The sequence below is a fragment of the Notechis scutatus genome, chromosome 1 (assembly GCF_049901735.1).
Source record: "Notechis scutatus isolate UNSWTSFEM ecotype Mainland chromosome 1, rNotScu1.2, whole genome shotgun sequence".
Taxonomy (NCBI): domain Eukaryota; kingdom Metazoa; phylum Chordata; class Lepidosauria; order Squamata; family Elapidae; genus Notechis; species Notechis scutatus.
This window is the reverse complement of record NC_142009.1, coordinates 128,673,820-128,690,313: the sequence shown is the minus strand read 5'-3', so window position 1 is coordinate 128,690,313 and position 16,494 is coordinate 128,673,820. Positions and strand designations below refer to the sequence as shown.

Here is a 16,494-nt window from a genome sequence, read left to right as displayed (position 1 = left end):
GCCCCTAGCCATAATAAAAAATTTAAAAATTATGACATATAAAAGTAAAGATGCAACTTGAGTATTTTTAAGTAAAATAAATTAGCATACTTAAGAGTAAAATCCCAGTCAAATGGCTTTCCAATTTCCCCACAGTCTTATGCTAGGCCTTGGCATGAGGTAGATGTCTTATCCTTGGTCATTTATAATTAAACCAGTTTTATAACCAAAGTGTTCTTACATCCCTAGCCAGAGAAACAGTCCTTGCACTAAAAATGTGGAATATACCAAGAAGCTACAATTTAATTATACATAATTTTTTGCCTCTTTAGAGGGTTTTGTGTAGGCGAACCATAGCAAACCAGTACACAAAAGTGAGACAACATGGAGTAGTGGTGCATTTTGGCAAAGATATTTTGAAATAGTTTTTATGCTCCTTTCTATTGTTGCATGTGCTTTATTTAATTCACATGTTAGTCGCTAACTATCTTTCAGGGATTTCATGGTAGAGCCAGGATGTTATTTGAAGCATTCTTCATTTTGCTTGGCCATTTCCATGAATTCCCTCCCCCCTCTCCCCATTTAAAATTACTGTAAGTAAAATGAACATGAAAACCGATTTAGAGAAGTAATGGAACAATTGCAGTTTTAGTGGAAAACACAGGAAAGACCATTTCTTTTATCTGAATTCCAAGTATGCGAAACTTTCATTGCAGTGGACTTTCAAATCGCATTACCTCCATTCAGATTCATTTAGACACAGCTGAAATGAAGCTTGCAATACCCTAGATGAAATCAAGCAGAGATGATTAAAAATTTTACAACTGTTAGTACATGTACTGCTGAAAAGTGAGGAACTTCTCTGGATCCATTTAATAGGTCCTTATTGATGAAAAGGACTCTCCTTATAAAAAAAAAATCCTCCTGTCCCCAAACCCTCCAAGAATCAATTATTAAATGAATCCAATGGTTGCTTTGCCTTAACAGAAAATGCTACCACATGCATGAGGCAGACCCCTGTTTTTTTTAATAAGCCTCACATATATTTATCACCCTTCCTCCTAGATTCCAAGAATGTTTTTGGTCATATTTTTGAAAACAGGAGTTTTCTTGTAAGCCTTATCAGACTTAAAGCCATTGCTGGTGAATACTATGACTCTATTATTGCTATCTATCATTATTACTTCAGTGGTGACCGCTACCACAATATTTATTAGACTGCTTGGAGTATATATATCTGTGATGCAACAAGAGCTATGATAACCCAGTCATATCTGGGAAGGTATATTTAGCGAACATTGAAAATTACCATGGTATAGTACAAAGGGACTTTTAAATTGTGCCTGTCACAGCCTCCCTGCAGTCGTGTCATCAAAGTTTGGGAGCTTGGTAGCCCCATCTGCACTTATGACTGGCTCCTACCTGCTTATGTATGTCCCTCCCCATCTATGTCCTATGTCCTTAAATGCAGTGGAATTTATTCCAATACACAACACAAAGCAACAGCACCTTCTCTCACAAAGGGCTGAATACCTGGGAAGCCTCCACAGCAGAGTACAAAGGAGCTGTCCCACAAGAAGTTCCAAATTCCTGGGAGACTCCAAAAGCCCGCTACCCCCACCCCATAAAGTATTGAATGCCTGACAACCTCCATCCCAGTTGCCCTTGTTGCCATGCACTCTACCACACCTGCTGATCTTCATCATTTTCTACAAGGCCACCCAGCTGGTGATGAAGAAAAATGCTAAAGGCAGCTGCTCAGCAGCAGCATCTTAAAACGCCCCTTTTCCCATGCTCCCGGATAGACCTGGAGCATTAGAGCCGGCTGGCTTCATGGTAAAAGCAAAAAAACAAAAACAGAGCTGCCCTCATGGTCCCAAGGCTCTGTGAATGAAGTACAACTCTCCAAGAGCATTCTCGATTCCAGGAGGAAAAGTGTTGACTTGACTTCCTTTAGCATCTCCTGCTCCTCCTCCTCCTCCTTCTTCCCAAAGAGCCAGGATAGATACATCTTACAAACTTGATGATTTTAAAGAGAAGCTTTGGCTTGAATTTCATGGGTTAAAAACCATCCACTACACATTTCTAGAGGAACAAGAACCCTAAGAAATCAGAACAAGTATTTTCCCTTTCAATATAGAAACTGCATACGCTGAAATCATGTGGAGTTTGAGATTGTCAAAATGTAAACATTTTACTATTGAAAAACAGCAAAAAGAAATGGGAAAGAAATGGAACTAAGGAAGACACACATACCATCTCAATGCAAACATTGAATGTTATGGCTGATATTGAAAAATGTTAATATCACCTTTTGCTTTCAAATTGTGGTGTTGGAGAAGACTCATGAGAGTTCCTTGGATCAAATCAAATCAGTCTATCTGAAAGGAAATCAAACCTGTTCTTTGAAAGGACAGATAATGAAGCTGAAGCTCAAATATTTTGGCCACCTAATGAGAAGAGAGGACTTATTGAAAAAGACCCTGATGTTTAGAAAGATCGAAGGCAAAAGGAGAAGGGGACAGCAGAGGATAAGATGGCTAGACAGCATAATTGACATAATGAACATGAATTTGGGCAAACTCCGGAAGACAGTGGAGGACAGAGGGACTTGATATGCTATGCTCCATGGGATCGCAAAGCATCAGGCACAACTTAGTGACTGAACAACAACAATATCATTTTTATTTTATTATTTGCCACCCAACTACTATGGACCCTATGATTCATTATCGCAATGGGTTTTAGTCCATTTTCAAATCCTCAACATAGCATAATAGCAAATAAGAAATATTCATCCTAACATGAGGTTTTTGATGCTCTGGTGCCTTTGCCTTTCTATCCACACCTTTTTCACCTGGGGAATTCTAGATAATATTATCATTATTGAATGTCCTGCTTTATTTGCTATTACAGGAATAACCTTCAGCTTATAATCCTCCCTTATTTTTCTTCACTTGTTTCTTTGTTACAAATAATCCGTAAGTAGAAAGAGATGCAATCATTTCACAAGAATATCTTGGACTGCTAGTACCTCCTGTTGCTCCTAAATAAGAAATACCTTCACATTTCTTGTTATTAATAGAGCTCAATGGATTGATTTTTCCTATAGCACAGAATCTTATAAGAATGGAAGACGAAGCATTGTACTCAGAGAGGTGATCTGAACATAATGCTAGGGTGTTTGCTCACTAATTTGATAATGTAGGTTATGCAGGGAACAAGGCATGTGAAAAACCTTTTATTTGCTTTTGTATTTGTCCAACCATTCATTATTTAATACAGAACAAGACATGCATACCAAATTCTTTTGATGATAGTTTTCCAAAATGTCTAGTGAATGTACTATGTATAATCAACTACTAATGGATTTATAAACCTTTTTTTTAATGCCTTTTCTATGAATCATAAAAAGTTAGACAAATGTGATGAACAGGCTGTACTGATATAAATCAGGGTCTCCACATTTGGCAACTTTAAGATGTATGAATCTTAACTCCCAGAATTCCCCAGCCAGCATGGCTAGCTGAGGAATTCTGGGAATTGAAGTCTATAATGGATCTATAATGGACAATGGCACTGACAGTAATCAGTATAGAAACAATCTGGAAAAAAGGTTATGCTTCCTAAGTTATATTAGCAAACCTTTTAATAAATATAAGTTACAGAGAATTCAGTTCTGCATTCTGCAACTGAATCACATTTGTCCATGCCAGTTCAAATCTTACTATGTGCTTAATATTACTTTATTTTGTACTTACTTGAAATGTTAAGAAGCAAGGAACTGGAAAGGTAATCAACAGAATCTGATTTTTCATCAGTATTTAAATTTTTAACAAATCCAAGTTGCTTTGAAATCTCACATTTCATTCAGTTATTCAAATGGCGCATTTTGTTAATAACTTTGAAAGGAAACCAAGGTTCATATAATAAAATGTCTGATTTAGAAGCTGTGATCATGCATAATGGTAGATTCCATTGCCTGCAAGACCTTTTCTATTCCCTTTGATGGTAATGAAGGTTACTTTTCTCGGTATCTGTGGAAGTCTACTGCCTACAAGAGCATAACCCTTCACTTTAGTGATGTAGTAAAGCATTTTTCTCTGAAACACTCACCTGAATTTACCGGGTAATATTGCATGTACACTGTGATACATGAAGCTTATTACATTATAGAGAAATATTTAAGCAATGTAAAAAAAAACCTTTCAGCCAGTCACTTTTTACAAATATGTGTTGTAACATTCTGTGCATCTTGAATATCCCAAAGGACTACATTAATATTGATAATAAAACCCTTTTTTATAATAATTTGTATTCGGTGTGTTTAGAGTTACAGGGTGCAATAAACATCTAGATGAAAAATGTTTACATATCTCACATATTTTTGCTCCTAAAATATAAATACACATGTGGAAGCCATCAAACCCAAATCATCAAAAACTATAGCTAAAGTTAGGTTAACAAAAAGCACATTGACCTAAATATGGATGTTGTAAGTGAAACACATGAAAAATGTTAGGAGACACATGGCTTCTGAAACATTGTCATCCACTGTTTCCTGATCTTGGACCCATACAGCTGCTCAATTTATGAAGTTCAGATTAGTTGATAGGGAATCTCTGACAGTGACAGATGGTTTGAATAATGGAGATCAATAAGCAAGAAGTACATAATTCAGTTCAGATACAGCAGTGATCTGTGAAAATCAGCCTAGAAAATGGAGGCAGGATATCTGTAAATCTGTAATGCACAGCCTATTTTTAAGATTTAGGATGGTAAGTGTACTGTAATTCTTCCACTGCCAATCCTGTCTGTTCCTTTATGGTAATTCATCTGAGTTTGCTGTATTTTGATAAATGTCACAAAATGCTTTTATCCATGATCATAACTTACAAAACAAGTGCTAATTATATTTTTTGATGAAGTAAACCTTTGTTTTGAAAAAAAAAATGTTAAAGTAATTAAAACTACTTCATTGTTCATGGCATTTATCATTTCTGCTTTACAGCCAATTCTTTGGGGCTTCCAGCTTTGGTTCAGGAAGATTTTTCAACTGTCATAGTTATTACTGTATCAGTTTTCAAATATACACAATTGTGCTATCAGAGTACTTTCATATAGACTGGGAAAAGTATAAATAGGTCCTTGCTAGAAATGACCACTAAAAGGATTAAAAGTAAAGCTTTCTGTCCCCCCCCCTTCAATATTGACTTTAATCAATTCTTTGATTGCCATTTTCTATTACCTGACTAAATCTTAGGTATCATTTTATTGGTGTCATTGAATAAATTCAGACCCTATTTAACATTGTTTTCTATATTGGCCATGTGGATGAAAATAGCCAACAGAACATGTTAAAATGAATGTAATCACATGAAAAAGGCAGCACCTATTCAGATTAATATTTTCTGAATAAATGAACCCTGGTAAAAAGAACACTTCTGTCTTCATTCTCGTAGCAGATTGCAGTTCTGAGCAAGTGAAGTAGAAGTTATCTTGAAAGCTCAACTTTATTTGGAGCATTTTTTTAAAATAATGTTTTTAACATCATCAGTTTTTTAAAATGAAAATTTTCATTTAAAATGAAACATTCTGTCCTGAATAATTTGTGCAAGGCACTAAGCCAGTTTGTTCAAATCTGCTTTTACAGAAGAAAAGTGTGGTATATGAAGCAGGGACTATACATTTCCAGTAATGTTCTTAGAATGGTTGTTCTGGAAAATCTCCCTGATTGAGAGAATAGTCCTGCCTTAAAGACTTCATAGTTTTCAAAACCATGTTCTTTAAACAAATAAATGATTATTTGTCCAATAATTCTTGCTCTTATATGTCTTTGTTTATCCAGGGACGACGTGGCAAACCAGGACTCCCTGGAAAAGCAGGACCACCAGGGCCACCTGTGAGTATCCACAAGGATAGCATTAAATTCAGCTTAGTCCACAATCCATCTCAGATACCCTAAGGAGGTTGTGTGAACAATTTTTTTCCTTTCTCTACAGACAAAAACAAAGATAAGGCATAAGGAGAAATTTGTGACTAAGATGCTGATTGTTTAAATGGCAGAAAGGATTATACCAATACTGGAAATTCAGCTGCAGATTAAATGAATTTGCTAAAAAATAAAATAAAATAAAGACATATATGAACTGTATGAAAGGAATTGTACTATTCTTTCATTCTAGTAACATGTATGTTGGGGTTGTTGCACCAGATGCTCTTGGAATTTTTTGTTTTTTTTTGTCCATGGATTGGAATCTGTGCTTGATTCTTTTAATGATGGCATTAGGCTACCTCGATTTTTCTTGGTGTGGTACTTAATTGATTATTCTGTAATCATTGAAAGTTCACAGAGATATTCTACACAGGAGTAATTTTAGCAACATTAATAATATATCTGGAAAGAAACCACATGGTGTCTCTATTTATTAAAGATTAAAAACAAGAATGTAACAGTTGTATTTGACATAGTTATATTGAAAATGAAAAACCTTCAGAATGAAGAATCCATATCAGATTGGGGCATATTATTTGTTAATAAAATGAGATTGTGATAGAGGAGTATTCTGAACATCATTCGTATTGTTCTTAGGAAAAAATAGTTCATGATAGTGTGTGTCTCCTACATAGTAATAAACAGGTACAGTACTTGCAGTTCAGATTTCAAAAATGGTCAAGCAAATGATGCTTCTGTCCAAAGCAGATTTCTTACAGAACATGAACTTATCATATGAATCAATGCTGAATTATGAATGTCTCATCTCATCTTCATTAACTGAACCTACTCATTTCTTCTTAAGACAGAATAACAGAATTAGAAGGGACTTCAGAGGTCTTCTAGTCCAGCAGCGCCCCCCCCCCAACCTTTTGGGTGCCAGGGACTACTTCCATAGAGGCGGATTTTCTGCAGACTGGATCCTGCATGTGCATGGATGGGAATTTGCTCAGTTGCACAGCCTGGTTTCTGGCCGGCCACGTGACGGTGCCATTTTGTGGCCTGGGGTTGGGGTCCCTGTTCTAGTCCAACCTCCTGCTCAGGCAGGAAACCCAATACCATTTCAGACAAATGGTTGTCCAGTCTCTTCTTAAAAACCTCCAGTGCTGGAGCTTCTGGGGGCAAGTTGTTCCACGGATTAATTGTTCTACCTGTCAGGAAATTTCTCCTTAGTTTTAGGTTGCGTCTCTCCTTGATTAGTTTCCCTCCATTGCTTTTTGTTCTGCCTTCATATGCCTTGGAGAATAGGTTGCCCCTCTCTTCTTTGTGGTAGCCTCTCAAATATTGGAACACTACTATCATGTCACCCCTAGTCCTTCTTTTCTTTAAACTAGACATACCCAATTCCTGCAACCATTCTTCATATGCTTTAGCCTCCAGTCTCCTAACCATCTTTGTTCCTCTTCTCTGGACACTTTCTAGAGTCTCAACATCCTTTTTATATCATGGTGACCAAAACTGGATGTAATATTCCAAGTATGTTCTTACCAAGGCATTATAAAATATTATTAAACTTCACATGACCTTGATTCTCTCCCTCTGTTAATGCAACCTAGGTTTGTGTTGGCTTTTTAGCAGCTGCAGCACACTGCTGGCTCATATTTAAGTGATAGTTCACTAGAACTCCAAGATCCCCCTCATAGTTACTACAATTGAGCCACGTGTCACCTATTCTGAAGTCACAGAAGTGTCCAAAAGACCCCAACATATTTTTGTTCAGTTATGATAATGTTAAATCTATAGACAGTCAAGCTATAATACAAAAATACAAGGTTTCTTATACAAGATACCCCTCTTAAAGTTTCTGGAGTATTTTGAACTTGAACTAACATTGTCTTAAGCAGCCTATCTTATTGTACTGTGATTTTAACCACTGGAATATATGAAGTAACCAGACTTCTTTGTGTGTTAAGAATGTTGTAAATATAGCATTTGTATTTAGCATTAAATGGGGTTGAGGTTGAGACTGGCATGAGTAGATTTTACAGAGCTAAGCCATACAGTGGATGCTGTTTTTGTCTTCTGATTCTTTTTTAAAAATTGGATTGTGAATATGTTTATGTTAAATCAGGAAAATAATTGGAAACAGTTTGCTCACTCCAAGAATAGAGCTACTCCATCCAGATATATGGCTTTATTAAAATACAAGGAAAGCAGAAAAAGAAGATGCTGATAGGCTTCTTGTTTGCCCTATTGTGTCTCCCTACCCAATGTGTTTGTATGGTCAATACGCAGTATTCATTTATATCATGGCAATAAAGCATTTCACGGGCAGGATGGAACAATCTAGAATAAGAGTTGGTCAGACTTATCCCATCTGAGCTGATCTTGAAAAAGCTGAGTACCATCAACCTGATTAATAATTAAATACAGTATACATGTTTTAAATAAATACTTGTTTTGATGGAAGACATATTATGATAGGTAAAGCTTTAAGTAAAATGAACAAATATATCTCATATAAGATTTCTCTGCCTCAGCTGCCATTATGCTTATCTCTCACTTCAAAAACAGACTTCTCTCCATCTGCAATTACAGGCTTCAGTGAATAGGCCTGCTAGCGGTGGGTGATAAGTTGTTACAAGGGAAGTAAAAAATACCTTTTACTGAGATTGGTACAGGTTGATGTACCTTGGGTTATGGGAGTAATTATTATTCCTCATAATTATCCAACTTGGATGGGAAATTTTCATCAAGCACTAAATAAATTCACGATTTCAGAAGTTACTGTGTAAAACAATAAATAGCAGAACAAACATCAATTTCCCAGCATCAGAAAGCTACCTGATGTTGAAGTTTGTTTGACATGTTTTGTAGTAAAGCCAGAGCATTGTTTACTCTTATTCTGATCCCGTTGGACCTCAGAGCCCAGACCTTTGGCTCTGACAAATGCTGAATTGTTTTATAATTATTGCATTGTTTGGGGGAACGTACTTAATTTCCACACCTCTTAACAAGCCAAGAACAAACTGATATAATTTAGTAAACAGACCTGCTGACTTTGCTTAACCCACCATTCTATATGAGTTCTCTAATTCTCACTGGACTATGTTTAGGTTCCACAGAAGGAATAATCACTATAATTGCTTCTGTTCAAAACATAGTACTTCCCCGTTTACTTTTATGCTCTTCTTCAAATGCCTGTAAGAGTAGAAATTATGAACATAAATTGTGATTTTCTTTCTAGCACATTTTGGATATTATTTTACTGTCACTTATATTGTTTTAGAGATATTCCTTTTATTATATTGCTGTGAATCTATTTTATTCAATGTGTGAGTCATTTAAGCCGAAAAACTATTCAAGAAGCTCATTTTGAATGGAACAGCAGCTCCCTCTAATGGTTGTTTTCCTTCATACTCTTATGTAGTGCTGAAAAATCTTCATTAACAGACAGACCATCAAGCTATTTTAGAGCGTCATCAGCCATCTCACAAATAAGAAAGAGCAAATGTTATTATAGTAATTAATTATCTAAACAAATTTGCCAAGTTTTTTTTAAGTGGGGATTTTTTTCTCTGTATTCTCAGTAAAAGACACAATTCTAATTTGGTTTGGTATCTCTTTTTAAAATAATGATTTAGAGAATGATTTGAAAATCATGTTATAATGTAACTATTTTTTTCTATATGATAATACAATAAACCAGTACATGGCTATAGTGCTACACAAGAAGCAGAAAGATTGAGGCTCAAAATTATATTTCAATACCTTTGGTATTTTCATTCATTTTATTCATTGTAAAGCCTCTAAAGTACATATTAAACCAAATTTGGCTTTACTCAATATTTTTTTTCCAGACATACCACATGCTACTATTCAAATATTATAGCAATTAAATGTCTAGATTTTGAGATCTGCAATTTGTAGCAAAGTATATCATGATAGCATTGCCTTTGATTAGCTAGCTGACAAAAAACTGTACATTTTAAACTAATTTTAACTAGTCCCTGTTTTTAACTAATTTTGAATTAATGATTCTTTCATCCCCATCTCATAAAAATAAAAGAAAACAATGCGCTGGTGTTATTCATATAATCATTCACTTGAACACAATCTATTATATATTTGTTGGGAAAGCCGCTATGTAGAATTCTAGGTCTGGGTGCCTCTAATTTTGATTAATTGGTCATAAATATTACTATTTAAATCAAATTAGGTGGCTGATTTCAAAAAGCTGAGTACGGCTGGGATCACTGTAGGCTACTGGATAATACCACAAAACAAAACAAAAAATGCATGATTTTTCTAGACCAGAAATTACAGCCATTAAATAGAGTCCATTAGAAAGTATCAGGGTTATACATTGGACTGGGAAGTCAAAAATATTCTGGAAGAAAAAAATAGCAAATATTTTCTATATCTATATATTCTATATTGCTAGTATAGTTGCATGGGCATCTCCATGTAGTCCCTGGAATTAATATGGTTTCAAAGATATTAAAAGCTCAAGAGTTAATCTGGACATGGAAATAAAATTGAAGTCATTAAAAATGGAGTTCTACTCAAAGAAAGCATTATTATAATACATTTAGTTGTACAACAAGTGATAGTTTCAACCAGTCCTCATACTTAAGGCTGGCACAGAGTCCCTAAGGCCCCTAGTGGGCTTCTAACAAGCAACACCAATGGGGAAGCTGGCAAGGAGTTGCAAGTCACAGCTACATGAGGTCCTTGCTTAACAAGTTGCCTAGTCCACACTTAATGACAGCAACTGGGACTGCCACAGCTGCTGTCACTAAATGGCATGACCACATATTTTTTTCGACTTAGAAATGTGTCACTTAATGAAATTTCAGGTCCCAATTAGTGTCATTAAGTACATTCCATGAGCTATATTAGCCATATTAGCTCTTGAAGGTGTAGACCACTCCTGAATAACAGAATATCTTGCAATATATAATGACCTAGCACCCATCATTACTGTTAGTCAAAATAGTTTAAAGTAGATGGACCAATCTATTTTGAGAGTATGGAGCACTAAGTTGTGCTAATATATGTAAATATTTTTCATTGACAAGTTTGAAAATATAGTTCAACTTAATAGAGGTTTGTCTCCCTTTTTTCCCAAAATAATATTCTGCATGTTGAAAGTTTTGATTTTTAATAAATGTTTTGTCTATTGATTCTGACATAAATTATTTTGAGAGATATTAATACTATTTGTATTTTATTGCTGTATGCAAGAAAGCATTTCCCGGTGTCTTCTACCTCCAGAAATGTAGAACTGGTGTTTTTTTTTTTTATAGAAATGCACATCATATAGGTCTGATTTTTGATAAACAGGCACAAAACCCATTTATTCCAGCAGTGCTAGTGTACTTTCAGATGGTATAATAAATCAATAACATTTAATAATTTTTATTGTGGACAGGGGTACTAATTCAAAATACATATATTTGAGTGATTGTTGAGCTCTTTTTAGATGCAATTATCTTAATGTACAAAAAGAAGGAAAAAAGAAAAACACTCAAAAAACCCAGCATAAAGAATTCAGATAAATTATGTTTCTTATAAGAAATAATTTAGGTATCTTTTATATAGATCATTTAAATCTTAACCACACAAAACAATATTGATCAATCTTTTCATTACATTCATAGATGTATATGTTTTATAAATAAAAAAGCAAACATATATCAATAATCAAGATTATAAATCTATTCCAATACTGAAGAATGATCTTTTTTTCCCTTGCCTTTCTGTTTGAGAAACCATAAATCATAAGATAAGTGTTGAGTTTTCAATAAATAATTCACGTGCACTTTTTCATTTTTAAACCACAGTGGTCTTTCTAAAAGGTATTAACTTATTAAAATAGCACAATAGGACACCAAACCTATACTGTATGAATACCTATATTGTATTTAATAACACTTACAGCCAGCTTTTTAAAATATTCATTTTTAAATATCCAGTTAATGTGAACAAGAATATTTTGTTAAACTTGTTTTAACTTAAGTTCATAAGAAATATTATTTTAAGTATTGTAGCCATTGATTAATTGATGTGAGAGATTCTAATCCTTTATTCCAGACTGCTTGAAAATAACTAATAGTATGTGATTAATCTTATTCAATTGTTTATTTAAGAATCAACTAATTATTCTGATATTGATAACAACTCTGTTCTAAATGCTGTTGATGCATTTGTATTTAATTATGATTTGTAGTTCTAACAATTCAGATTTCTTTCGCAAATTAAGTAGAAAGTAGATTGTCAATAAACCTACTAATACCCCTAATTATCCATTCCTTCCTTCCTTCCTTCCAGAAAAATAATATTTATGTGAATAAGAGTCACAACTGTATTTCCAACTCAAAATGTTGTAAATGTGCTATGCAACCTTTAATGCAGGAAATATAATGGCACTATCATTAAAAATAGAGCCCAATCTCCTGAAGTCAAAGATATCACATAACATCTTCCTAATTGTGCAATACTGTGCTTAGTTTTGGACTTAATAGTTTGCATTTCAAAAAGAAATTGAAATAAAAATATATGTGTAATGATAAAGATGAAAAATTAGATAATGAAAATCCAAAATCTGGGTTTTGTGATAGATAGATAGATAGATAGATAGATAGATAGATAGATAGATAGATAGATAGATGATAGATAGATAGATAGATAGATAGATAGATAGATAGATAGATAGATAGATACCTTACTGGTTAAGAAGATTGATAGAAATGATTACTTCAACTATTCAAAAAATTTTAGTCTTATTGATTCAGGAAGGTCTACTGAGAGTCATTTCTTCTGGGCTATTTTTGAACTTCGGACCATGGCTTTCTCCATGGTGGGCCCATATTATGAAAAAATTCTTTTAGCAGCCTGAATGTCATCTTCTATTAACATATTTCATAACATTGTTAATAATTTTCTTGTTTCATCAAATCTTTAGTTCTACCCATTGGCTAAAAATAAAGGTTCCTTCATTTAGGTATTTATATATTTGTATAAATATATGTGGTTTCTTTTCTGTTTTATGGGAGGCAGTGTTAACTTATTTTTTTCCCTTTATTCTTTATTTGTAGTATGCCAGTCAGGGTTGAATGGTTGGGTTGGTTAATAAATGTAGCAAATACATAAATGCATACATATGTTTTTTCATGAAACATAAGCAATAATAAAATGATATGTGTTTGTCTTAAAGGTATCTTAATCAACTAACAGATTCACAGAATGTATATTTCTAATGAAATTTTTTTTCAAAGCTGACAAATTATATTCTTGATTTTTCTCCCTTCATCCTAGGGCCCTCCAGGTGTTTCAGGATTTCAATATTCCTTTAAAGGGCAGAATCATCAGGTATGGATATTATGAGTATTTCAGTATTATGCAGTTCAGTAACTTACTATCTTCAAGAAGTATCTTAATATACTTATATTTTTTGCATGTGAAAAATCAAATTTTGTATTACAAAAATACTGATGAAATTCTTTGGAAGATAATTACTGATTCTCACATATTTAATACAAATGCAAATTAATCTATTTTATCAATAATGTTTCCATGGCAATACTAACCCTTTTAATTAAAATTGACTGAAGGAAAGGCACCTTTTATTTATTACACTTTTTATTTATTAATTATTTTTTAATACACCCACCTTCCCAACAAAGTGACTCACCTTGACAAGTTTGGTTGGTTTAGCTAGATAGGTTTAGGGTAAGTTTTATCCTATTTTCTGAAATCAGATTTATCTGAATTTATTTGTTGTTGTTTGTGATAATTATTTTAACTTTTAGCTTGTACATAGAGATGAAGGTGTACTAATATAGTAATATGTTTGGTTATATACAACTGAAACAATTCATTGGCAAAAGGAATATAGAAAATTAAGTACTGTACATTGTAGGACAAACTGCTGTTCTGAATCAATTCAGTGAAGCAACAAAACTTTTGCCTTTTGTCTAATTAACTCCTTTTAGATTTTTAAATAATGTTAGAAGAAAAATCTAATGAGTTAAGTGGTTTTGTCTCTAAATAATAGGTCATTTTTGAGAATATAACTTCAATAAGTTTGCAGTTTATATTCTGGTACTTTAGTGGCTTATCCAAGTCCACAGTGTGATTAACATGGATTTGAAAACAAATGTGAGGAAAGTTTTAAAGAAACTTGAAAGAACAGGCTTTAATATGGATATATTCATTGTATTTCTGCATTTCAAAGAACATCTATCTTTGTGTCTTTTCCCATGACTGAAACCAACAGTGGACAGGATATACAGGTGAAACTCGAAAAATTAGAATATCATGCAAAAGTTCATTTATTTCAGTAATGCAACTTAAAAGGTGAACCTAATATATGAGATAGACTCATTACATGGAAATCAAGATAGTTCAAGCCATGATGTGGCATAATTGTAATGATTATGGCTTACAGCTCATGAAAACCCCAAATCCACAATCTCAGAAAATTAGAATATTGTGAAAAGGGTCAATATTCTAGGCTCAAAGTGTCCCACTCTAATCAGCTAATTAAGCCATAACACCTGCAAAGGGGTTCCTGAGCCTTTAAATGGTCTCTCAGTCTGGTTTAGTAGGAATCACAATCATAGGAAAGACTGCTGACCTAAAAGTTGTGCAGAAAACCATCATTGACACCCTCCATAAGGAGGAAAGCCTCAAAAGGTAATTGCAAAAGAAGTTGGATGTTCCCAAAGTGCTGTATCAAAGCACATTAATAGAAAGTTATGTGGAAGGGAAAAGTGTGGAAGAAAAAGGTGCACAAGCAGCAGGGATGACCACAGCCTGGAGAGGATTGTCAGGAAAAGGCCATTCAAAAATGTTGGGGACTTTCATAAGGAATGGACTGAGGCTGGAGTCAGTGCATCAAGAGCCACCACACACAGATGGATCCTGGACATGGGCTTCAAATGTTGTATTCCTCTTGTCAAGCTGCTCCTGAACAACAAACAACGTCAGCAGTGTCTTAGCTGGGCTAAAGAAAAACAGAAGGGGTCTGTTGCTCAGTGGTCCAAAGTCCTCTTTTGCATCTCATTTGGAAACCAAGGACCCAGAGTCTGGAGGAAGAATGGAGAGGCACATACTGCAAGATGCTTGAAGTCCAATGTGAAGTTTCCACAATCTGTGTTGATTTGGGGAGCCATGTCATCTGCTGGTGTTGGTCCACTGTGCTTCATTAAGTCCAGGGTCAACACAGCCGTCTACCAGGAGATTTTGGAGCACTTCATGCTTCCTTTCGCAGATGAGCTTTATGGGGATACTGACTTCATTTTCCAGCAGGACTTGGCACCTGTCCACACTGCCAAAAGCACCAAAATCTGGTTCAATGACCGTGGGATTACTGTGCTTGATTGGCCAGCAAACTTGCCTGACCTGAACCCCATAGAGAATCTATGGGGCATTGCCAAGAGAAAGATGAGAGACATGAGACTGAACAATGCAGAAGAGCTGAAAGCCTCTACTGAAGCATCCTGGTCTTCCATAACACCTCAGCAGTGCCACAGGCTGATAGCTCCCATGCCATGCCGCATTGAGGCAGTAATTGCTACAAAAGGGGCCCAGATCAAGTACTGAGTACATATGCATGCTTATGCTTTTCAGAGGTCTGATATTGTTCTATGTACACTCCTTGTTTTATTGATTGCATGTAATATTCTAATTTTCTGAGATTGTGGATTTGGGGTTTTCATGAGCTGTAAGCCATAATCATCACATAATGCTACATCATGGCTTGAACTATCTTGCTTTGCATGTAATGAGTCAATCTCATATATTAGTTTCACCTTTTAAGTTGCATTACTGAAATAAATGAACTTTTGCATGATATTCTAATTTTTCGAGTTTCACCTGTATATTTGGGTCTAGTAAGATAGATCTTTGGGTGGTTTGCAGATTAGAACTTCTTAATCCTTGTCCTGAAATAACGTTGCTAAAAAGAAATGGGTGGTAGGAAAGTAATCTTTTATATGAAAAGAGTTAAAACTTGACTCCAGTACTTTTGACAAATTACTAAATTCATAAAAATGCTTGCCAAATTGATCCAGTATTTGGTGCTGGTCTTCCCTGGGTGACTGTGGATTTCTAGTACGAAACAAAGTAGATTATACAATTCAGAAATTTGTTCATTTTTGATAATTAAATTAGATGTTCTGCTACAGTGTGAGAAGGTTGGGAATTACAGATTGAAACATTCATTTCTTTCTGACTACCATTTTGTCTCATCCTGACAATCTACAAGAATTCTTTTTAAATGTCCAAATTGGAACATTTCTGGAAAACATAATCTAATTGTTATTTTGTAGTTTAAGCACAACATCAGTGAACAGGTTACATCATTTGGCTATGACTTTTAATCTCTATATCTAAATTAGTCTTTCAGAAATAGGGCTTTTGTAATATTTAATCACCTAGCTTTAATACATTGAAACAGTTGGCAGCCTTTGGGTTTTCTTAAAAACAAGCTCTCTTGTCATCTCTTGGGTTAACATTTGTTACTGCCACAATAAATTCAAACTTTTACTATTCATTTGCTTATCTACACAGAT

The 16,494-nt window shown here is 34.4% G+C and overlaps 1 protein-coding gene across 1 annotated transcript in view; it reads left to right on the top strand.

The window, feature by feature from the left end:
- The window catches only part of LOC113427714 (uncharacterized), a 92,730-nt gene extending 76,428 nt beyond the window's left edge, over nucleotides 1–16,302 (top strand). Inside the window, exons 14-16 of the mRNA XM_087951576.1 lie at nucleotides 5,828–5,881; nucleotides 13,235–13,288; nucleotides 16,252–16,302. Coding sequence (XP_087807702.1) covers nucleotides 5,828–5,881; nucleotides 13,235–13,288; nucleotides 16,252–16,302 — 159 coding nt within the window. The remainder of the gene's footprint in view (nucleotides 1–5,827; nucleotides 5,882–13,234; nucleotides 13,289–16,251) is intronic.
- Nucleotides 16,303–16,494: the final 192 nt, after the last annotated feature.